We start from the raw sequence: 24,777 nt of genomic DNA, 5'->3' as shown, positions 1-24,777 counted from the left end.
TTCCAGATTTTTCAGTGAGGCTTACTCCTACCCTTCCTGCTTCCCAGTGTTGTGAGAGTAAGAAGAATGCTTTCATATACATTATCTCCTTTAATCCATAAATAGCTGCCAGAAGTAAATATTTTCAGGTAAGAAAACAGTCACTTGGGGGTTCAGTGATTTTGCCATTGTTCTAAGTGGTGAACTGGGACTCTCACTGGGTCTGCCTGACCCCAAAGCCTCCCCATCCACTGTGCTGGTTCCCACCCCTTTTATCAGAGGAGCTATCATCCCTGATGTGACTCCATGCTTGGCAAAGTATCAGTCGCTGTAGCACACTCTTTTACCTCAGACCATAGTATATTACTTTACTACAGGTGAGTCTTATTTGACCATGAAAAAAAAAGAAAAAGAAAAAGAAAAACAAACAAACCCACAATTTTACTACTTCTTGTTATAAGGTAAATTTTTAAAGAGGAAAAAATCATATAGAATGATGTATTGCACATTTACTCTGTCATCCAATAGTAACAGTCTTTCTCCCACCCTGCCCAAGTCTCTTACTGCTGTCCCTGACAACAATCTCAGCCCTCCAATTTATCTTTCATGCTCTGCTACAGTAATCTAAAAAGAAGACACTTACAGCTTTTTAATATACTCCTTTAAAAAAATCTTCCACAGAGACTGTTTATAGAATAATATCTAAACTTCAAGTCAAGGCATAGGAGGTCATCAATATGTTTCCAACTTTTCTTTCCCCACTGAACTTCACATTATTTTTTCTAGAATATATACTTTCCCATTTCATGGCATTAACTCCTACTCATCCTTTGAGATCCAGCACTTTCCGGGGGACTCTTCCAACTAGTCACACGGTCAATCTCTCTCTCCAAGATGCTTTCCAACCATTGTGCTCAAGATACTGGCATTCAGCTCAACTCTTAGTGTGCTGGCTGTCCCCTCCAGACTCTTTGGGAGCAGAAAATGAACATATATTACTACTCCAACCCCAATATAGTGCTTTGCACATGAAAGGTGTTCAGTAAGAGTCCAATAAACACACTAAAAAGGAAAGTAAATTGACTTTATGGTAACCGAAGCCAAACAAAAATCTGGCAAATAAATATATACAAATGTAAAAAGAAAAGTAAAGTACTCCTTTATGAAAAGAAAAGTTGGTGAACAGAAGTGCCAAATTTATTAGTTATTTTAATGTTGGCACAAAATCTAAAGTATCAAAGAGAGAAAAAAAAGCAGATAGTATATTAACTTACCATAACCCATAGACTACAGTATTTTGTAGAATTAAGGTAATTTGTAACAGTAGCTCAGCCTCTCCTAGACTGAGTTGTGCATTTTTACTGAAGGGTGTTATGAAAATAAAAACATGGTAGAGTAGTGTTTATAGGAAGACAATTTGGGGAAGCTAAAGGCTAAAGAAGATTTGCTTTTTAATGCTGTGTATCCCCAGAGACTTTAAAATACTAATGTGTGCTGGGACTCTCCAAGAAAAGGTATGAAACACAGCATGACCTAAATGCATTTGACCACTTTTTTAAGGAGTCTTTCACATGACACGTGTTCATAGAGAACACACTCTGGGAAACATTGTCCTAGTTTCTTAGATGCCATTATTCGTCACTTCACAAAGGCTTAAAAATGAACATACTTATCGTCAATGCAGAAACACACAGAAGGAAAAATTTGAAATGACATCCCATATAAATGCTGCTTCAAAATGATGGAATGGGTGTCCTATTTTTATTAAAACACAGCATGAAATAGTAGAGAGAGCATAGGCTAAGAAGTAATTCTCTAGATCTTACCAGCTACATGATTTGGGGCAAGAAATATCTTGGCAGAGAAACTGCGCTATGTCTATGAAAACCACAGATGGTGATTTTTTTTAATGTTTATTTATTTATTTTGAAAGAGAGAGTATGAGTGGGGGAGGGGGAGAGAGAGAGATTGAGAGAGATTGAGAGAGAGAGAGAGAGATTGAGAGAGAGAGAGAGAGAGAGAGAGAGAGAATCCCAAGCTCTATACTTGGCATGGAGCCTGACAAGGGGCCCAATCCCACGACCCTGGGATCATGACCCAAGCAGAAATCAAGAGTAGGATGCTCAACCGACTGAGCCACCCAGGTGCCCAATGGATGGTGACTTTATCTGGATTCTCTGAGCCAAAAATCTAAAGGGAACCAGAAGTCTTAAACGGTCTGGATGATGCTTTCAGATATAAGACGCGGTTCTTTGCACTCCTCAGCTCCTGCTATACGGGCTCACCTCCTACATCTTTGAGAAACTTGAGGTTATCAGGCATGATCAGTTTCCTATCTTTCTGCATAATGCAGTCACATTCTCCCATATCTTTTTCTCAGCACCCTCAGAGGAAACAGATTCTTCTTCCTAGACAATCCCTCATCCATGTCTCTTCACTTCTTCCAGCATTCTCCATCAGCCACCAGAGTTTCTCTTGATTCTTGAGGATTCCTCATCTATTGGCTCTGTACCCACGGCTCCCTTCATGTTCAAGTACCTCCAATCGTAAACACCCAAACCAAAACACCACCTTATCTAACCTACATTCTTCTCCAGTTACTATCCCAATTGTCTTTTCTTCTCATCCAAAAGGATAAGTCCACATTTTCTATGCCCACTTTTCACATCTCATTTACTTTCAAACCATTAAAATTTGGTTTCTCCCTGAGTAACCAGTGCCCCCATAATTGCTGAGTCCATTTGGAAGTTCTTATGTCTCTGCATCTCCTTGTTGTATTTGATAAAGCTGGTCATGCTTTCTACCCAACTCTCTTGGATTTGGTGACACGGCACTCCCTGATTTTCCCTTCTACTTATCTGTTCATGTGGTCTTTGTCTCCTCCAGGGGCTCTAGTTCCTGGACTGATTCCTTAAGAGTTGTTTGCTCTCAGGATTTGAGCCTCAGTCTGCTTCTTACCTGATTTACTTTGTCTGAATGATCTTGCCACCCATCTATAATGTATGAAATCCAAACCAAGTCCCTAAGCTTCAGCGACTGTCTATTGGACATGTTTATCTGGTAGTCCCTCAAGTACTGCAAACTCAGCAGGTTCAAACCGAATCCCATTTATGCCTCCACTGTTTCATTGGTGGAGGTAGTCTGCATTGTGATTAGGAGAGAATGTCTGGGATTGAATTGTAGCCCCAGCATTCTCCAGATGTGACCTTGAGTAAGTTACTTATACTCCTCCAACACTCATCGCATCTGACAAATGCGGATGACCTTAGTCCCATGCCCACAGGGGTGCCTAAAGCATTAAATGGAAAGTACACAGAACCTCTGCACAGTTCCCAGTGCTGGTGAGTGAATTATCAGTGGGAACCACTATCATCATTACCGTTTCCCACACTCACCCTTTTCTCCCAATTTCCCTGCATTCTTTATCTCATTTGGAGTTGCCAGCCTCTATTGTCATAGTCACACAACCCAGCAACCTGGGAGTTGTACCTGACTCTTTCTACCCCTCTGCCTGTACAGACTGCCAATCACAAGTCCTGTGGATTTTGCCACCCAAATGTTGCTCAAATCCCATCCAACCTCTCCATTGCTACAATGGCTGCCCTAATCCAGGTTCTAACCCTCTCTCCAATCCTGAACCCCCCACTGAGAAATTTTGATGTCACACCCATCCTTAAGATGCATCAGAGTCTGACACCCCAGACTGGCTTTCCATGAATGCTATTCAAGAAATGAGTGGAAGAGAAATATTGAAGCATTGAGAATATTTCAATGGTTTATGTGATTAAGAATGCAGAATATAGGGGCTTCGGGTGGCTAAGCCAGTTGACCATCCAACTTAGGCTCAGGTCATGACCTCACGGTTTGTGAGTTTGAGTCACACATCGGGCTTGCAGCTGTTTCCTTGCTCTCCCCCCCTTTGCCCCTCCCATGCTCATTCTCTCTCTTTATCTCTCTTTTTCTCTCTCAAAAATGAATAAAAAATATTAAAAAAGAAAAAAAAATTCAGAATATGTGCAATTGATATTGTCCTGTAAACACCTGGGCTCAGGATGAATACCCTCAGTGTGCTATCAGTGAGCTGCACTCTCAGACTCACGGGATGGGGAAGCTGGAAGGGGCTTGCTAACACACACCACTGGGTGTCCACCAGTATCCGCTCTTAGCACTCCCTCTCCCTCTCCTCTGAAGAGACTGAAAAAATGAAATAATCTAATGGTTTCTCTTACAGATAAGGGTGGCAAATGAGACATGAATAGTTTGCTGAACCAGTTTGCTTTCATTGTCCTGATGGGAGGAACAGGCTTTGCTGAGGCCATGCCTCCCCTCTTCTTTCTGTCATCACCAGAAATATGAAGCTTGGAGCTGGGGGAGCCACCGCAGGAAGGCAAGAAGATGTGGCAGGTGCTGGCCTGCACACCTTGGGCTGTGTGATTGGGCCCAGGGAGGAAGGAACTTGCTCATGAACCCTGTCTTCTCCTTGGAGGGCTAATTGGGTAGGGCTACTTTGAGGGGGATGGCTGGTAAGGAATCCAGCTCAGAATTCTTTCCTCAGAATGACTTTCTCTCAACAGAGTATCAAACAAGAAGGAGACTCTATGTTAAAGTATAACAAAGTGTCACCATCAGCTATTCCTAAATTTTCATGGCTGCAGCTACAGGTTAGCAAAATCTATAATTAATCCTGCTGCATTCCTTTCATGATATGTCATGGCTTTAGGCTCAGAGGTGGAAAGAAAGAAAAGGTTCCATAGACCTTACTGGGAACATTTTTCAGCCACACCCCACCTCCTCAAATCCATTAACACATCCCACCAAACTCACAGAGATGGCTGTGCTCCTCCAGCAACTAATGGACACAGTTATCAAAGCATGGAGACCATCTGTAGCTCATGCATGGAAAGCCCTAGCCAAGAAGATGCACTAATTCCCCTGTTCACTTTCTCTAACCAGAGGATCCAGCAAAGGATTAAGCTGGGACCATCTGACAGAGTCTATTTATTTAAATATTTAAATATAAAGAAAGGGGTGGCTCAGTCGTTTAAGCATCCGACTTTGGCTCAGGACGTGATCTTGCGGTTTATGGGTTCAAGCCCCGCATCGGGCTCTGTGCTGACAGCTCAGAGCCTGGAGCCTGCTTCAGATTCTGTGTCTCCCTCCCTTTCTGCCCATCCCCTGCTCATGCTCTGTCTCTCTCTCTGTCTCTCAAAAATGAATAGATGTTTAAAAAAATAAAAATAAATATAAAGAAAGAAAAAAACTTGATTTAAAGGCAGAATCACTTATAAATAAATCATATGCCTTAGGTTCTGAAGACAGTAACAAAAGGAAACTTCAGTGGCACAAGGGTGGCTCAGTTGGTTGAGCATCTGACTTCAGCTCAGGTCATGATCTCATGGTTTGTGAGTTCTAACCCCACATTGGGCTCTGTGCTGACATCTCAGAGCCTTTGGCTCCTCTGTCCCCCTCTCTCTCTGCCCCTACCCTGCTTGAGCTTTCTCTCTCTCAAAAAATAAACATTTAAAAAGGAAACTCCCGTGAGTTTACACACCCCAGTTCATTTTACATAAAGTTACGGGGGGGGGGGGGCGGGGGAAGAGAAGGGAACAATAATAAGGAACTGAATGCAAACTGGAAACAATTAAGTGTAAAGTTACTTTTTTTATGTGTTTTTAACATAATAATAGCTAGCTCTAGGCCATGGTTATATTCTTTGAAAGTAGTGCATAAATTGATCTGTGCTGATAAATCTAATCGTGTTATAAACACTTTAAAATAAATATTTGAGATTTGTTATGTGTTGTTTATTTTTTTACAAAGTATTCTCTTTTCTGTTTTTTTTTAATTTTTTAAATATTTATTTTTGAGACAGTGAGAGGCAGAGCGTGAGTGGGGCAGGGGCAGAGAGATGGAGACACAGAATCTGAAGCAGGTTCCAGGCTCTGAGCTGTCAGCTCAGAGCTGGACGTGGGGCTTGAACTCACAGACCGTGAGATCATGACCTGAGCTGAAGTCGGATGCTTAAATGACTGAGCCTCCCAGGCGCCCATCTCTTTTCTGTTTTTTAAATCACTACTTCCACTTTCTATGTTTCCTGAAATGGAGGTGCACCCACATGTATAAGACTTTGCTCTTAATTTCATTTCCAGTGCACATTTGACACATTTCTTCTCATTACAGTAATCACTTTTAAAATCCAATTTTCATGGTTTTATTCAATCCTATTGAAAGAAATACTGCAGTTTAAGAGAAAAATCTCTGAGCCCCATGAGCGTCCCACAATGTGCTTTTCTTCACTCTTGGTCCTACCACTGGTGGTGAAACCTTGGGCGGTCACGGCACTCTCTGAATGACCTGGGACGCAGAAAGGAGACTGCCTTGGATAAATCCTCTATCATTGGTCTTTTACAGCCCTTTAGAAATGTGTTTGAATTCTCATGCACTAAATAGTAGACTCTGGAATTTTGCTAGTTTTCTTTCCTTGTTTCTGCAATAATTTTGGAAATACAAAATCCTCAAATGTAATGATGCCTGTTATGGGCTACACGCATTGGAATACAGCTTAACTCTGAAAGTACACATCATGGGCTCTAAGAAGGATTTAGAATACGTGTTGGTTTTTAAAATATATAGATTTTTATCTCAAAGGCAAATTTGCTATGCTTCCCCCATCCCACCTTTTTACTGAAGGAAAAAAGTCCTTTGTAAAAGAGTTCACATGCTCGCTGGGGGGATGCGGTGGTAGTGCCCAGACCTCCCTAAGGACAAGGCATGCTGTCCCGGTGGCTCCCAGCTCTCACTGGGAACCCGACCTCACACTCATCGTGTCAGTTTTCCTAAAACTTCCATTATCGTAGCTATTTTCTGAACGGTCTGTGGAAAGAGCCTCAGACCTCTGTCAAGTCCACTTCAGGGACAAAGTCTTCCTCCCTCCTTGCTGCACGAAACATTTGGCTGTGAAGGAGATAAAATTCCTGTGTAGTTGGAGCAAAACTGGGGACGGAACTTCAAAAGTGTGTTGTTGACTCGCATGGAGTGATCATTACATTATAAAGGTGTGAAGGGCATTTTAATCGACTCTACTCCAAACAAATGTGCATACACACACACACACACACACACCCCACACTTGAAAGAGATAAATGCACTTAGGGAAAGAAATAAAAATAAATTTTCATCAGATTTAAAAATACTGTGAAAAATATTAGCTGTGGAGTCTTTTCTCACCTGAAGTAATTGTGTTAAAAAATATGAACAATAATAGTCTGCTCCCTAAATGTAATGAAATTGTGGTTATTACATTTCACTTAACATAGAGAAATAGTGATTTAGTTTTTCTTTCTCTTACCCCACAATTGGGATAATAAACAGTTCTGCCCAGAACCCACACGTCATACTGATGATGTTCATTCTGACTCAGGGATCTCTTTTCCCCCTTTCCCATTTCCACTCTGGCTTCAACCAATTTCCCCACATTTATGTATGAATTTGCACTGTAAATGAAAGTGAGTACAAACCATATACCTTGAGTAGTTAGGGGCCAGAGACTTTTTTTCTAAGGAAGTGCTGTTTATTTTTAGTTCTGATTGTATTATTTGTAATTTCTTTATATATATAATGTATATGTATAAATATAGATGTGTATATAAATTACACATATACATATATACACATATGTATATGTCCACATAGATCAATAATTTTATCTAGATGCGTACATATAATGATATCATGCTTGCTTTTTTTCTCTCTTCCTCACTAGTTTCCCCTTTCCTTTTGCTTCTCCCTCCTTCCTACCCTCCCACCAAGGAATGCATATCATCACCTATGTGTGTGCTTCTTACTGTTTTCTGCACTCACAACACTCTATTGACCTATGCATGAACACAGTTGCATGTAGAGAAGATCATAGGTACTCCTCCATATTTCGCTTCCTCAATACCACCTCTGTTGAAATCATCTGGCATAGGTCTAATTCATTATTTTTTTAAAAGTAACAATTCATTGTGTGAATATATCCGCCATTCCATTATTAAGAGATTTTTTTTAATTTTTTGCCACTATAAATAATGCTGCAGTAAATAATAGCCATCTTTATAAACTAGATTTTAAATACCTATGGTATAGATTTCTAAGAGTGGAGTTGTTAGCTCAAAGGCATATGTCCTCTTAATATCCTGAAACTGATAATCCTAAAACTGATCCTGCCGAATTGCATTCTAAGGAGGTTATGAAATTGTACATTTATATCAGCAATGTGTGTTTTTCTAGACATACATGTCAGCAACAGATATTACAGTTTTTCTAAATTTTTGCCTGTTGGATATAAATGACTTTGGCTTTCCCAATCCTAATGAATTTGAGCATGTTTTCATATGATTACAGGTTATCTGGATTTTCTCTGTTTTGAATTGTCTCTTCATATACTTTGTCTATTTTTCTATTGCTTGTCTTCAGATTGTCAATTTGTAAGAGATTTTTTTCTACATTAACCTTTTATCTCATATGTGTGTTCTGAATATTTTTCCAGCTCTATCTTTTATCCATTGATTGGTCATTTGTTCATATATATGGTCACTTATGGTATTTTGGTAGGTATAAACCAAATATATATACATGTAAAATAATATATATAATTACACATGTATAGATAAATATATTAAATACAAAAATATGTCAAGTGCATATACTTACATGTAACAAATATATACACCCAATATAAATATACATATATACTAAAATACCGAGATGTAAAATACGTTATTAAAAAAACAAACAAAAAAACAAAAAGCCCATGTACTTTTCTTACTCCATGAAACCAACAACTATATTAAATAATCTTACATACTGAGATCTATTTCTGGATTCTCTATTCTGTTCCACGAAACACTTCTGATAGTATGTTCTAATAGATACTTCTTATAGAAAGTGCTCTACTATTCATTCTTTCTTTGTATCATTTTCTTGATTATTGCCAAGTAATTACTCTTACAAATGAACTCTGTTATTTTATTCAAGACAAAAAAAATCTTCTGTTGGGATTCCAATTGGAAATGCACTATGTTTATATACTAATTTGGGGAGACTTAAAAAAATGGAGATATCACATCCAAAACCATATTTGTCTTTTCATTGGTTTTTCATGTCTTTTTTTAAGATTTAATAGCTGCTTTATTTGCACTGTGTGTCTTGGTTTTTAAAATTTGTTTTTACATTTCATAGTTTTAGTAACTTTTATATGTGGAATATTTTTTCTTATTTCTATTTCTAGGTCCTCACTGCTAAAGAGAAAGGCTACTAACTTTTTAAAATTTATTTTATATCCAGCCATTTTACCAGTTTTCTTAATACTGTGCTTTTTTTCTTGAATCTGTTGGGTATATATATATAGATAGATAGATAGATAGATATACTATCATAGCATTAGCAAAATATGTAATTTTATTCTTTCCCAGTATTTATAGGATATTTCTCTTAAATTGTTCATTTGCTGAATCCTTAAAGCAATGCTTAACAACAACAACAACAACAACAACAACAACAACAACAACAAAAGAATGACAATCACAGGTATCTCTGCCTAATTTCTGATTATAATTAAATGAATTTTTTGCCACTTAGGATACCAAAAATTGTTGGTTTGGGGTAAATAATCTTTATTATAATTGAGGAGATTTCTTTTACTTTTATCTTATTTAAAGTCTTTAAAAAAAAAACAGCTGCTGAGTTTAATATGTTCCTTTCAGTGAGTATTAATTTGATTGCTTGGTTTTTATTTTATTTATATATAGGATTATATGGACAGCTTTTTTGATATTGAACCATTTTTGCTTTTTTGTGCATGTGTTTACTTGCTATATTTGTAAAAGTCTAGATAAATATTTACTAAAATGTGTCAAATGTTAATAGCTATAACATAAAGGATTCCAGGATAAAATTAATTGGGGAAACACTGAACCAAACAGACTTAAATGGTACCTTCCTGAACTGTTAAGCTAATGTGTATTGTCAACCTACAAAAGGAGATTAGAGTATAAATGTTTAGTGAACTTTATTTGATGGTCTATATTTTATGAGCCATTACACGGGAGCAGTTTAGAGCAAAGCAAACTTTGGGAAATGCTTGTATGGAGATTATATACTAAGAATTTCAAATAATACTAAGAATTGCAAATAATTTTGGTACATAAAACCAAATAAATCATAAGAGTAGAGCTGATAAACTAAAAGCCACATTATAGGATTGCAAAACCATTTGTGAAAAATAATTTAATTAACTAACATTTTGTATTAATTATACTCACTTTTAGTATGTAAGAATTTTACCAGGGTAGGCCCAAATTATTGGTGGTATTATTGGCATTATACAGACCCATCTTAGAATATAAGGTGGTCCTGGAGCTGGATATGGTCCCAGGTCCAGCCAATTGTCACAGTATAATTCTAGGAAATAACACAATTGCACCTGTATCCCTTTCTACTATGCAACCCATGATATCATGACAATCATGATGTGATGACATAGATGGACTATCATGACATGACTTGTGTGTGGCACTTACCAATGACATATTCCACTCTGAAGAAATCCCTTCTGGGGTCGTATGGACGATTGAAGTCAATCTGAATGAAGAAAGACTGTCCTCTACGTACAATCAGGTGGTTGTTTTCATACTTGTCAGTGTGGTGGTCCACTTTGTTGGTGTCCCATCTCTCCTTGAACAGGTGAACATTTGTGACATTAAGGTAGTCTACACACATAGAAAACAATTAAGGGAAACCATTGAGTAACTTTGGTTTAACCAAAACTCAAAAAAAAAAATAGATTGTTTTTTCTTGAAGAAGCAAGTTAATGAGGCCTGTTAGATAGAACCCTCTACAGGGGGCTGGTGGATTTGGGGGTCAGTCTCTTGTGACATTCTTGTTCTAACGATGACTTTAAAAGCTTTCCCCCCTCTAATCTCATTTTATACCACAGGGCACTTTTGTAGGATAGACAGAGCAGTGTTGATGATGCCTCCCATACATGTCTAGGTACAGAGAAACTAGGACCAGAGTTCAAGTCTTCACATTCCTACACTCACACTTCTTTCATGATGGCAGGTGGTCACCATCATGACTACCAACTCACTATGTCACTAACTAGGGATAAGCAGAGTATAGCCACTTCAATTTTCTTATCTTTAAAAAGGGAAGAATCAAATATGATAAACCCTCAAAGAGATGTTACAAGGACAAAGTTAACCTTTAATCCAAAATTCTCCTCTTACTTTAGAAAGGGTCAAAAACCCCTCCTTTTGTTATTTCTAAAAGTAGATCTGATTCCTCAAAGGCAAGAAAGAAAAGAACAAGTGTGGAAAAAGGATACTGACATTTCATTGAGATACATATAACGGTTTCCACTTTGAACATGCAGGAACAAGCTTCACATTTCCCTAGCTCCTAAATGACCAGTCTGGAAGTCAAACCATGGTATGCTGAAAAAATCTATAGGTTTTTCCTTTGGTTTTTGGAATTGGGAGAGTATATGTCAGTTATACACTTATTTGAGACATGATAGCACCAGGTAACAGTTAGATCCCCTCCCACCTTTCTCCCGTTCCCTCTGCAAATGATCACTCAATGTGGAGGTCACTCTACCCATCTACATTGTAGTTTGCAAGATCTAGTCTAGAGACAGATTTCTGTGTGCACACTTGGAGTTCTAAAGGGGAATTCATGAGAGAGGCTGGTGGGGGTACACTAGCCTCCTGCCCACCCACCCTTTCCCTGAACCCACCTGTTGCATGCTTTGCCCTCACGGCTGTGAACACAGGGTGCACAGCTGCTGAGTCTGTATCATGCTGGAGCATCACTCTCAAAGACTCCAGTGCCTTCCTTTGCTTTGACACAGGAATCCTGTGTAAAAGGACACCTGGTCCCCTCTGAACCCATTTTTGTCTCATAGGTGAAATCAAGAAGTTGGACTCATTAAGATACTCTCCAGTTCAAAAGTCTAGGAGTTCCTGAAACATTCTTCATTAATTCAAAGTCCAGGTAATCCTGAGTTTGAATCTCAGGCATCTTAATTACTTAGGTAAGGGATGTTGCCTCATAGCAGCTGAGTTTTTTCTCACCTTTCAAATGAGGATACTAATACTTTGAGAATTTCTACAAAGATTCAATGACATAACATGACGACGGCTCTCATACTATGCCTGGCATATAGTGGGGCCATAGTCTTACTTGTGGAGAGCTTAAATATAAACTCTGATGGTCGGTGTGATGCTCAGTGGGTTACTGTGACTGTGATATTACAGCACATAGAAAGTGCAAGATACAGTTTTATTTTTACCCCATCGCAGAACCCTGAACATGGTCCCCTGAAGGGCACTTTCCTTCCATTATGCTGTGGGTGGAAGATGTTTAATTCTCTAGACCTCTCTCTTCTAAGCTGCCTTTCCCCCCTAAGTTCTCTGACCTTATTAAGGTTACAGTCCCCAGTGTTAAGCCAACTTCAGAAAGAGCTAGAGAATCATAAATGTCTTAGTTGAAAAGGAACTTAGTAATCAACTCATCTGGTCATCTTTCTTCACACTGTACCTTTCCATAACGTTTCATTTTGTTTAAATGTCTAAAAACTTAATCCTCAGAAATGGGTTTAATCAGGTCTCCATCAGCATGATTGGAAGGAATGCACTGATAGAGCCTCACAGAATCTCCGAGGGCAAAGGCACTTTCTAGAGCATCTGACAGACCTATGTACTGCATGAAACATCTTGAAAGCCCAAATGCTTAGGCTTTTTGTCTTCATCTGAATGGGAAACCCACTATCTCGCAAGGCAAACAGTCCATTTTTAAACAATTTTAATTATTTGAAAAACTCCCGTAAGATGAACTGACATTTGCTTCCTTGCAATTTTTCTAACAATGGATCCTGGTTCTGACTTCTGGATAAATATAGAATGCATTCTATTCATTTCATCTGGTACTCCTTAGGTATGTAAAAGCTTCTATTCCTTTGACTAAAACATTCACCATTTCTTCCACTGTTCTTTTCCAGACGTTTTACCCACTACTTTGTTCTGGAATATATTCCATTTTATAAATTCCCAGTGAAAAACAATGAGACCACTACATCTTTCCAAATAAATAGTATATTTCTGTTATTTCAGTCTAAGATATCATTAGTATTTTAAATAGTTCTATCTTATTATTGATCAACGTGAAGCACCTGATAAAGAGAAACCCTTAAAAACACATTCTGATGTCATTTCTATGATTAGGATTCAATCTAGATCCTTAGAAACCACTCACTCATGTTGCTATTTAGCCATATCTATGCAAAAATTTTCTTCTTTGTAGCTCAGTGTTAAGGTTTTACATGTATCTATGTTGAATTTCATCTTACTGCATTTGGTTAATTGGTCCAAGCTTTTAATGTAATTTTAGACCCTAAGCATATATTCAGTGTATTTAATACTCTCCCCAACTTGCTGTCCTCCAGGAATTTTATGTGTGTCATTTTATGTTGCCATTCAAGACATGAATATAAATGCTGATTTAGGTCACTGCCTAGTAAATACAACCTAGATAAATGAACAGTGGTAGATACTAAAAATTGAAAAGATAGTTATGACATGGCACCATAAATATTCTGATAAAGTGGTACAGGATATTTGATGGAGGAGGGTATCTGGAAGGTATAGGGAACCTGTAACCAAGATTTGGCAGGGGGGATTAAGGAAGTTCCTTGGAGGAAGGGAGGTATATAAACAATGGTCAGAAAGGTGAGCAAGTTTTCCAGGTAGAAAAAGGGGTGGGGAAGGATGTTTCAGGGAGAGAGGAGGATGAGTGAAGACTGAGGCAAGAGAGTGCGTAGTTTACTTAAGAAATTGAAGCATGATTGGTTGGCTGGAATGTGCTAGTGGGACCACAGAGGAAAAGTAAGCCGGAGCCACTCATGCCAGTCCTGTAGACCATGTGAGTAATTTGGATTTTAATGGCACTGGGGATCCAGTGAAAAATCTGATACAGCAAAATGACATGATTAGATTTATGTATATAAGCTTCAACTGCTTCTGGTGACAGAGTAAGAAAAGGAATGGATGGTGGCAGTGTTGGAGGCAGGAGGGTTGGCTGAGAGTCTGCTGTGGCACTCCAGGTGAAGGATGGGATGAGTCTAATCTGCCTCCAGGTGATGAAAGCACTGGTTCTGGAGCACTGCCAGGACTTGCCTCATCTCATCCCACCACCTCTTCCATGATAATGTGCCCCTGAAAATAAGTATATTGGCTTTATGCCTTGGCTTCCCAAGCAGCCTCACCAAAGGGAAATATAAAGCTAGAAAGACAAATTCAAGGTTTCTTGTTTGTTTGTTTGTTTGTTTTGTTTTAGTATCTGGCTCTCACTGGTTTTATTCTTATTGCAAATGAAAACTCTGGCTTTCTAGTTCCATGAGCTTGTCTAATGAATTTGGTTAATGTCTAGTGAGTCTGGTTAAAGTCAGTCTATCCCTGAAGTAGTGAAACACAGTACTACTTCTGTGGGGTACTGATATCTATTGGAAGAATAAGAGTTCCACGGTTAAACCAGTTTGGGAAAATGCTGCTTAACCAAAGTCAATCAGGATTCTTGCAGGATTTATGGGAGACTTTAATATATTGATGTGCGTTGTAAATATCCTATAGGTGCCATGTTTTCCAAACTTAAATGCTCATGGGAACTATTTTCTGTGGAGTTCAGTGTTTTGCAGAATATGTTCCGGGTGATGCTTCACTACTTACTAATTGTGCAACCTCAGAGAAGTTATTTAATCTCTCTGAGCTTCAGTTTTCTTTCCTTTAAAAAGATAATGGAATGTTTGCTTTACAGGGTTCGTGTAGAGATTAAATGAAAAAATGTATGTAAACTGCTTTAGCACAGTGTCTGGCCCTAGCAAATTCTCACAAATTATTTTCATTGTATTATCATTGTTATTATTAAGAGAGGAGAATAGCATAGTGGATAAGAGTATAGATTTTCGAGGCAGATTTTCTGGACTCAAATCCCAGTTCTGGCACTATCACCATGACTTTGGACCAGTTATACAAACTTCCTGTGCCTCCGTTTTATCATCTGCAAAATGGGGAGGTGTATTCTGAGAAGACAGGCTTGCTTTTCTTTTCTTGCATTTCCACAAGTGGATGAAATAAATTTCCCCTCCTTATTCCCCTCCATATTCCCAGAATATGTTTTTCCTTTTTTTAATAAAAATTTATTATCATGAAGCACTTTGTGTCATCTTAATATAGGCCATTTATCTATGAAACTATAAGCCTTTGCGGACAAGATCTCATCTTCACTGTACCTGGGAAGACGTGAAAAGACGCCATGGGAAATATGCCACTTTTTACTTTAAACAAATGTAATGCCTGAAAATTTGGAACTTAGAGTTGGTTATTCATCATAAAATGGATATTCTATTTATCAGAAGATTAATCACGGGAGTCCTTTAAATGTTATTTATCAGACAATTTCATTCTTAACAGATACCAATTTCAGAACTATATATAGTATATTGTATATATGTGTGTATAGTATATTATATATTGTACAGCGTTGAAGGTAGTGATCTGTGGTTTCATAATATGAGGCCCCCAGAGTAGCACTTTCATTTCAGACAGGAATAAAGATTCCATGCCTTGATAGTGCATAATTCATATATTACTTATAACAAAAGGTAAATAAGAGTACTAATAGATTCTTTTGAGTCTATAAAACATAAGCCAAAAAAACCACTACGGTTTCATAGTGAAAGCAAAAATATATATAATATGTTTATATTTGTCACATAAATATATATTAAATATATTTATATAAATTAAATAATAATATATGAAATAAACATATGTTAGCATATACATGAAGAATTTGTTTTAAAATAATGTAGTCTGCAATGTTATAATTTTGATAATGCTTATTCTAAGTATGGAGTTTTAAAAAATTCTATTTTTTTCTAAATGATCTTTTCATTCTTTACTGCAACAATCCTCCAACAGGTCAGTGCCTACAGGAAAAAAGGAAAAAAAAAATCATGGAAAACTACGGTTGTACTCTATGTGGGGAAAAACCAAGGCAATGATTAGTAAGATTTCCCTTTGTAATCTCTTAAAATAAAACTGCATATTAAAATAATTTAAACCAATGAAAACATTTCATTTAAAAAATAAAACTTGACCAAGACACGGAAGATTAAAAGCGACATTAAAAGAGTTTAAAGAACTAATGTTGTAGACTTTAGTCAAATGGACAAGACATATGGAAGGGTAACCAGCAGGGTTGTTTATCCTTAGAGGGAGAAGGAAAGGACAGCATAGCTCTATGGATTTGCTAGGGGTTGGCCTGAGCACTGGGGAATAAGGTGAGGTCCTCAAACCACTGATTAAACAACACTTCTTTCATTGCTCATGGACAGTCACCACAGATCAAGCTTTGTATTTGGTGTTTACAATACCTAGCAATAGCAAGGGGTCTATAGATGTTGGTTGTAAAATCTGAGCATAGATATAAAAACATCATAGTTCTTTCTCTTGTCCATTTTGGTCAGCGCTGTCCCTCTTCATGTAGTAAACAGTAAACACTCATTAAGCTGGCATATTGATTTCTGCTTTGCTTATTGGATTAATGAGACATAGTTTAGACTGAAGGAGACTTCTCATCTAGGCTCCATTCGCCATAAACAGGAAATGAATTTGCTTCTCCCTGTCCAAGCCGGGTTCCTGGCAAAATAGAGCCACTCATTGCTAAGCTACTTTGTTTTTGTTTTTGTTTTAGAGAGATATTGTAGCTGGAAAGTTGGCAGCTTGCTCTTTCAAAGTGACAGCTTTCAAAAAGTCTACCTAACACAATTTAGCCTAATTCCAAACACATCAGAAAATGGACTGGTTAAAAAAAAAAAATCTCTCCTCATGAGCCAGCTGCTTCCTGGTCCTCCTACCCTTTCCCTAATATGAAAAAAAGTAGATTATTTTCTCCTTAGGTTGTAAAAATATTCTTTGGAGAATGATTATACCTGTCACAGATGGAATCTTGAGATAAGTTAAATGTTTAGGTTCATATCCTAGGAATTTCCTAGTGAAATGAAATCTCCATGCAATCTTCGGTAATATTATTACCAAAATGTAGGCATAAGTACTGTCCATGGGGAAGTAGGTCTGTTTATTGTTGAAACAACAGGATAAAAGTTCCTTTCTCATATTTCCTTTGGAAACCTCAAGTTTTAAAGTATCATTAATTAGAATGATTAAAATCATTTTCTTAAAAAGAAGCTTATTGTTTTTCAACTGTTGCTATTCAAATGTCCTGTACTGTAAACTGTATAAGAAATGCTTAGCTGCCCAGAGCAAGGTGGAGTAAGAAGTGAGACCAGCATCTTCTCCAGACACTGAAATCTGTCTGGCCTACCTCTCCTCTTGCTGGAAGTATCTCAACAGCAGCCTCCAAGTATATTTCCTTCTCTCCATTTTCCCCTCACCATTAGAATTGCCTTCATGAAACATAATTCTGATGATTTAATTTTGCTATTTAGAATCCTTTGCAAGGAGGAAAGGTAAGGTCTCAGTGTACCTCAGTGTACAATAGGTCCCTGCCTACTTTCCCCAGGCTTATCCCCCACCATATCCCCATTACTTGATAAATACTGTTCTCTCTGCTAGAAATGCAGTTCCCATGCATTGCCTGTCTGGAAGACTCCTATTCATCCTCTGAGACCCAACTCAGTTGTCCTCTTTCTCACTGTACCCACACCAAGTTATCCCTTTCTCTGTTCTTTTGCTGCAATAGGCATAATTTCTGTTACACTATTTTTGCATGGAATTTCAATGATCTTTTCTGTGTCTATATCATCTACTAAATGGAGAGCCACTTGAAGCCAGGGATTGGCTTACTCATCTTTGTGTCCCCAGAGAGAACTTAGCATAGTTCCTGACACACAGGTGGCAGTCATTAAATGCTTTTACACAAACCGAATGAAAGAATGAATTGATTCTATACAACCTCATTTCTGAATCATACATTAAATGTCTTTCTTATTCTTTTAAAAATCTTCAACCAAGAGAGGTTTATTCTGCACAAAGGAGAGATTTATAATTAATTAGTTAACTAGTTGATCTGGTTCTGACAGGGAATGGGGTGGGAAGGAGGAGATGCTCAGAAAGGTACAAGACTCCATTAGCTTGAAAGATTCGAGATCTCTCCTGCATTTGATTTTTTTTTTTTTTTTTTTTTAGAAATCCAGACTTGCTTTCCAGTTGAATTCATCACATTAGATGTATCCAATAAGGATTATAATCATCACTGTAAATGATCACTATGGTTAACAATGCAGAGTCAAACCAGAGCAAGAATATAAGGTTATCTTCCTGAACATTACATCTCCTAAAATAACCTTTGAGACCAGGAAAGCTGTAAAGAGATTTTCAGAAATAACCACTGAGCATGCAGAACAGTCTAATAGGAAGAGATGCAAATCTAGAAATCTGAGGAGATTTTCACATACCATTCTCAGCTACAACTGAGTTTGGAAGAGGGCGTTAAGGACCCCTAAAAACACATGAAGATGTCAAACATCACCAGTGAGACTAGCTGGTCCTATCTCTGGGGTTTCACTGTCGCCTCAAATATTTCAATTTTTTGTAAATAGTGTGCTGCTGGATGGGAGGAACTTTATGTGAGTTTATACAATCTGAAATGCAGGCTAAAGTCATTCTTAACCAAATACTCACAAAAGCTATGAATTAAGGGTATACATTCAGTGTATATTATATACATCGACTGCCACAAGGCTGTTTGAAGCGAAAAATCTGCCATTTCCCCCCTTTCCTCCTCTTGCTTTTCTGCCTTTTCAGTCAGCTTGGTACAAGTAGCTTGTTAAAGGGAAGCTTTTGGAAAAAAGGAGAGTTTGCCTTACGACTTTGAGAGCCAAAGAGTCCTCAGGCAGGGGCTCAGGGAGATCCAAGCCCTCTTGGACGCCCCTAGTGGTCACTGCATAAGCTGCAAGAAGACAGAAGTTAAATACCGTGACTGCTTTAGCAGGGGATAACTTGGAACAAGTTGATGTATTTCGTGTCAGAGAAATTTGAAATATAAAGGATAAGTAGGAGACAGTCCTCCTTGATCAGGTGGTTTATATGCTGGTATTTTTCTTCTGTTCTCATCTAGGACTTTCCTCTATGCTCCCTGGGTTCTGAGACCCTTTTCTCATAGTGAGTAGCAATTAGTTCACATTAAATGCATGCATGTTTATGAAATCTGGAACATGCTATTAATAATAAGATTATAATGACTCTAGGACTGATGAGTCATTCAATTCTCCAGTGACTGACTGTTCATTCATTGTACAAATAGTCATTGGACACTCACACACGTCTGCCAAGGTCTGTAATAGGTATCCCAGAATGTCACTTGGGCTGTGGATACATGATGACTGATTTTTCCAAATAATTCTCTTCAATATAATTCCCCACCTGTGCCTCCAAAAATAAACAAAAAACAGTAAACCCAGATTTGTTTGTTTTTTAAATCAACCCACCTGCTCAAGTTTTCTGGAAGTTTTGATTTCTTATTAGCAACATTTTGTTCAGATTTCAGGTAGACAGACCGTGCAGGTGGTTACACATTCCCCTTGGAAGTGGTGGGCCCCTTTCACTGTGGTGGGCCCCTAACCTAGTAGGGTATGATAATCTGCTTCTGAATCAAGGAGCATTTGTAGGTCACGTCCTATGGATCAGGCGTCTCATGGGCACTGGTCATTTGATCACAATGGCAACTGTAAAGTAGGTATTGCTTCCATTTTCCTGATGGAGAAAATGAAGCTCCCCTGGGTGACAAAGTAAGCAAGTGGCAAATCTGGAAACAGAACCCAGGTCTTCTGAGTCTCGGACCGGGGTGTTCTTTGCTACATCTCACTGTCTCTGTGCACATTTCTCTTCACTGATACTGTGCCCCTCTCTCTTTCTGTTCTTCCTGCCCTCTTCTTTTAGCACCTTGGCCACCATTCCCCAGGGCCCAGAGTCTTCTCTGCCAGAGGGGAATTTTTCTAGAAAACTGAATACACCAAGGTAATCTGCTTGATAATTTTACATGCTCATTCTTTCCAATTTTATTTACATTCAAAAGATGGAAGGAAGGAAGGAAGGAAGGAAGGAAGGAAGGAAGAAAGAAAGGAAGGAAGAAAGCATCCTATCTTAGATTGGTCCGTGAAGGAGTGGACATTAATTACTTGCTTTGGCCTCAGTTTCCTCACCTGTAACATGGGAATTTAGATGATTGAATCTTCCTCACCTATAACATGAGGATTAGCAAGTCCTTTTTAACTCTGTTCTGTGGCTCTACTGATGAAGTTGTAGAGAATGTGGCACCCAGCTGGGAGAGATAGCTCAGAACTACAAGTTCACAAGTTTGTCTGGACCCTTCTATTAAACTGAAGATGCCCTTCTGTGAGTTCTCTCCTCCAAATTTGGATGGTACCTTAATGGATGGTACTAGATCTCTCTCTGTTTTCACAATTGAATATCAACCGGCTAGATGTGATAGTAACACAATCAAATCTGTCCACAATGTCGAGAAGTTCTGATTTGCTGGACTTGTTAGTGATCGGCATTGTTCTTTTTCTTTGCTTTCAACTGCTGACCTCTTTCTGATGAGGCAAATTAGCCACACACCCAAAGGTGATGGTGGGCACCTACCCAAGCAAGTGGGTGTTCACACCCAATGAAACTTAGCACAGAGCCCCCTCAGGAGCAAAAATGGGCTTGGTGCATGTGTGCTACTGACAAAAAGTGCTCCCTGCTAGATGCCATTCAGGGACATGAGTCTGAATGTCCCTGCCATGGCCCAAGGGAATGGCACCTGTGTCACCAAGCCACTGCTGGCACCTGGGTCCCATCACAGCTGACAGGGCTGAGCGGAGGTCAGCTTCTGGCTGCTACTCCCAGAGCAGGTCCCTGGGGATCAGTGGAGGCAAGAGCAGGGGAAGCAGCTTGCCTCACCTGCTCAGCAGGCTGCTCTGGAGACAAATAGAGGGTTTCCATCTCCATTACTGTCAGAGTCTGGCATCTTTCTCCAGCTCTGAAATTCACAGTGATGGAGAGAGGAGGGAGGAGGGAGAAGGAAGGAGGCAAAAGCCAGACAATCAAAACAGCCACAATATTTTGGAAGTGGAAACTTCCAGCTAGAGAGTATTTTTAAAACAGAACTGTAGCCCTGGAAGAGGCACCCGCTAAGCCAGCGCCCTTGTTTTATAGAGGAAATAGCCAAGAGGTAGAAAGACAAAGTGACTTCCCTGGGATCACAAAGCTATTAAGTGGCAGAACTGGGACAAGAATCTGAGTCTTTGGTCCTTTGACCACTCCAAAGAAGGCCTGGGAGTCTTTTCTTTAATACCAGACACTGGCAGGGGCACCTCTTTTGTGGGAGCTTAGTGGAGACAAAGGGTGCTGACCCAGCCAGCACCTGCAGGGAGAAGCAGGTGGCTGTGCCTGTACCTTGCAGGTTGAAGCCCCGGGGGGTCAGCCCCTGCAGCTCCACAGTGGGGAGGTCATCCTCTGCCGCATTGGAGGCGTTTCGGGGCAGGGCTCGCCTGCCTCCAAGTGCAGGTGCGGAGGTCTCCGACATTCTTAGCTTCACAAGCTCCTTGGGAGGAGGGATGGGGGGGTGGGGAAGGGAGACACAGAAAAGGAATGTGAGGTGAATTACATTGGAGACAAGGATTCAAAAATAGAGAAACAGACATATCTGTGTGAGATAGCACTGGAGCAACACATTTTGAGTTTCTCATAAATAAAACTTGCGAAGTGGCAGTAAGGATTAGTCTAATGATGGAGTATAGCTCCCCAAGGATCTTGGGGAGATTTCTTGTTTGTCAAAACATATGGAAAGCAGAAGAAAAGGGGGTTATTTGAAGAAATGAAAAATGTAAACGATTTTAGAAAGCAGGTTTTTTTTTAATCCCCTCATTACCTCTAAAGGCTATATCTTTGTGAGAAATGTTTACTGTCATATGCCTGTATGTATGTCCATTTCATACAGGCTTAGGAAGCCTAAGTTACTTTTAAGAACAACCTCATCCAGCCGTGTTTAGATAAGCAGCATCCTCTAAAGCATGTTTGCAGTGTAATTCAACCTATGTTTAATGAGGGCCTACTATGTGTCAGGCTGTGATGTGGGCACTTGGGATACATCGGAGAACGAAACAGAGGATTGTTGACCTAGAGTCTAGTGAGGGTTAGGGTGGAGCCCACACTTTCCAGAAGTAAACACAAAGGGGTATAAGAAGGTGGCCATTACTTTGGAGCCAGGACCACACAGAGGAGAAGGCAGATGGAGTCTGTGTGTGTGTGGGTGGGGGTGGGTGGGGGTGGGTGGGGGGTACACTGGCAATTTTAAATAAGGCTATAAATAGCCTTTCTCTAAATGTACTTGGTCAGTGGTGCTAACAGTGCCTTAGCTCCAAGACTACTTCCCTTTCCTCCGGAGTTTGTGCAGGCAAGGAGCCAGCTCAAATACCACACACCTCACTGTCACTCCCCAGTCTGTACTTGTTGACCGACTGACCAAATAAAGGGAGCCCTTGTTTCTGACCCAAATGAAGCTTTCACCTTGATCACCTGGATCACCCAGTCATGACTCTTGGCTATTTGGCTTTTTTTTTTTTTCAAAACCAAGCACACCCTCCAAAGATGAAGAGCCTCCACTATAGAGGCAAACCAGAGTAGACTGTTCTAGAAGCAAAGGCAACACAGCTGGAGACAAGATAATCACTTACTAGGGTATTTGGTCTGGGACGGAGATAGCAATGTTTCCAAGTATAAAGTCTGAATAGGTTTCCATAAATACCTACAGACATATTTACACAAAGTCTCCAGTGAACTCAGGGGACAAGGAGAAAGGGTTAATGATGGAGGGAACGCAGGGGAAAAAGCAGTCCTCTGCAAGGGAATAACAAGGGTGGGCTTAGGATCACTAGGGGAGAGAGGGTTTGGGGGTAGCACAGAGCAGAGCCCAGCGGGGCACTGGCCTGTTGGGAGAGAGAACCCAGAAAGCAGAGAGCTGGGGATCCCCAGGTGCTTGGCCAGTAAGAGGATCTTGTGCAGGCCTGGCTGGGTGGGCAGAAGCACTCCCTTCTCACAGGTGAGAGGGGGGTAGGGGGCTAGGCAGGCGCTCAAGTTCAGCTCTCGAATTGGGGAGGGGAACAGAGGATGCACAGGGACAGAAAGCCTAGCCAAGTAGGTGTTCTTACCTAGCTCTATCTCCCTCTCTCCATCCTTCTGTCTCACCCCTCCAGAGTCCTCCCTTGGGAGAGCACTCCCAAGTCCCTCATTCCCAGCTAGTGGCCTTCTTGCAAGCAGTGCCTTCAGGGCTACTTGGAAGAGAACCTGAGGAGCCACCTCTGATGGAAGTGGCACTGGGTAGGCGCGGAGATAAGGACTAGGAACAGAACTGGACAAGGAGGCTGCCCCTCCCCCGCCCCCTACACCCGGAGCAGCCCTCTGAAGGATTTCCGGAAACCCCAGGCAGGGGGCAGACCGAGCGGGGGCCCCTTGGCTCCTGGTTGCAGGCTTGCAGCTGCCGGGCTGCTTACCTGCGGTCCCCTCCCGAGGTGGCCTAGCCTCAGGCTGGCGCTGTGCTGCTCAGGGACACTTCCTCAAAAGGACGCAGTTAAAAGGACAAGAAAGTTGGCTCTTAAATAACCTCCTAACAGCCCCCACCCTCTTCCCCCGTCCCACAGGGTTTTCTCCTCCCCCTTCTTGACAGCTGGAGCAAACCAAGCAGCTTCTAGGACTTCCTATTTACTTCTGCCACCCTGCTGTGTTATTCCGGAGTGAGCCCCTCCTCCCACCCACAACCCCCCTGACTCCCAAGTGTCCAGCCCTGCTTCTCCTCGCCATCCCCACCTCCGGTTCTGCAGCCCCTCTCCAGTGCCAAGCAGACCCTGCCTCTGCCATTTGGTCAGAGAGGCTGGAAATGTCTTTCTGCACAGGGCAATGTCTCTGCCCTCCGGAATTCTGAGGGCCACTGGTGCAGCTCGGATGAAGGGTGCCTCTGCCCTCTTGCAGACAGGTCACAGACAAACGTGACCATGCATGAAGCATCCCCTTCTTGTGTAAATAAGGCTGAGGAGCCTGGTCTAAGTGCTGGAAACATCCATGGGGACTTCAGCTACCACCTTACTGCAAGACTTCCCACAGGAGGGGACGAGTAAATAACTTAGAGTGTCAAAAAAATTAGAAAATAACATCTTTTTTTCCCCCCTGAAAACCATTCTGGTTTATCTTCAAATAACAGGAGAAATAGAAAATTTGTCTTCTATGTATACATTTTTTTTCTGAGTCTTTGTATCTCTAAATAGTCCTATTTTCAAACAACCTATTTTTAACCTTCTTTACTGTCTTCAAATTTCTGACCTTGCCCCTTGATCTAATTTCATAGAGAGCACGGTAAAAAAAATGCCATTGGTTAGGGATTCTCTACATTTTCTGCTACTGATCTATGAACTTGCCTGCAAACTTATCCATCTTTTCCCTTTCTTCCTCTCATTCAAGTGGGGAAGGTTCCTACCTAATCCCTTGTTCATGGCAAAGTGCCCTGGGCCTTGCTGTTTTGCCTGCGGTCCATGCCACCTTCTTCTCCAGGGCCTTGCTGTGTATCTGTTCTCTCTCTTCTGTCTTCAAGCTCTCCCTGTCCTGCAGCTGCTTCCCAACAGCATTTACACAACTTCAAGGCAAGTCTCTTCAATACTTTTTACAACTCTCCCTCAGCCCAGCACCCCCCTGTCACCAG

The 24,777-nt window shown here is 40.3% G+C and overlaps 1 protein-coding gene across 2 annotated transcripts in view; it reads right to left on the bottom strand.

Annotated features, from left to right (window-relative positions):
* Positions 1–23,681, bottom strand: part of F13A1 (coagulation factor XIII A chain) — a 164,642-nt gene extending 140,961 nt beyond the window's left edge. The window contains exons 1-3 of one of the 2 annotated variants that reach the window (XM_007073130.3): positions 23,579–23,681; positions 21,483–21,630; positions 10,542–10,730 (exon numbers count right to left, since the gene is read on the bottom strand). In XM_007073130.3, the coding sequence (XP_007073192.1) occupies positions 10,542–10,730; positions 21,483–21,612 (319 nt within the window). In that variant the 5' untranslated portion in view covers positions 21,613–21,630; positions 23,579–23,681. Of the gene's footprint in view, positions 1–10,541; positions 10,731–21,482; positions 21,631–23,236; positions 23,377–23,578 lie in introns of those variants that run through there. The other variant, XM_007073131.3, reaches the window with a different exon arrangement.
* Between the last annotated feature and the right edge of the window lie 1,096 nt (positions 23,682–24,777).

The sequence above is a fragment of the Panthera tigris genome, chromosome B2 (genome assembly GCF_018350195.1).
Source record: "Panthera tigris isolate Pti1 chromosome B2, P.tigris_Pti1_mat1.1, whole genome shotgun sequence".
Taxonomy (NCBI): domain Eukaryota; kingdom Metazoa; phylum Chordata; class Mammalia; order Carnivora; family Felidae; genus Panthera; species Panthera tigris.
Note: the sequence above shows the minus strand (reverse complement) of the source record. Positions and strands in the feature narration are given on the sequence as shown.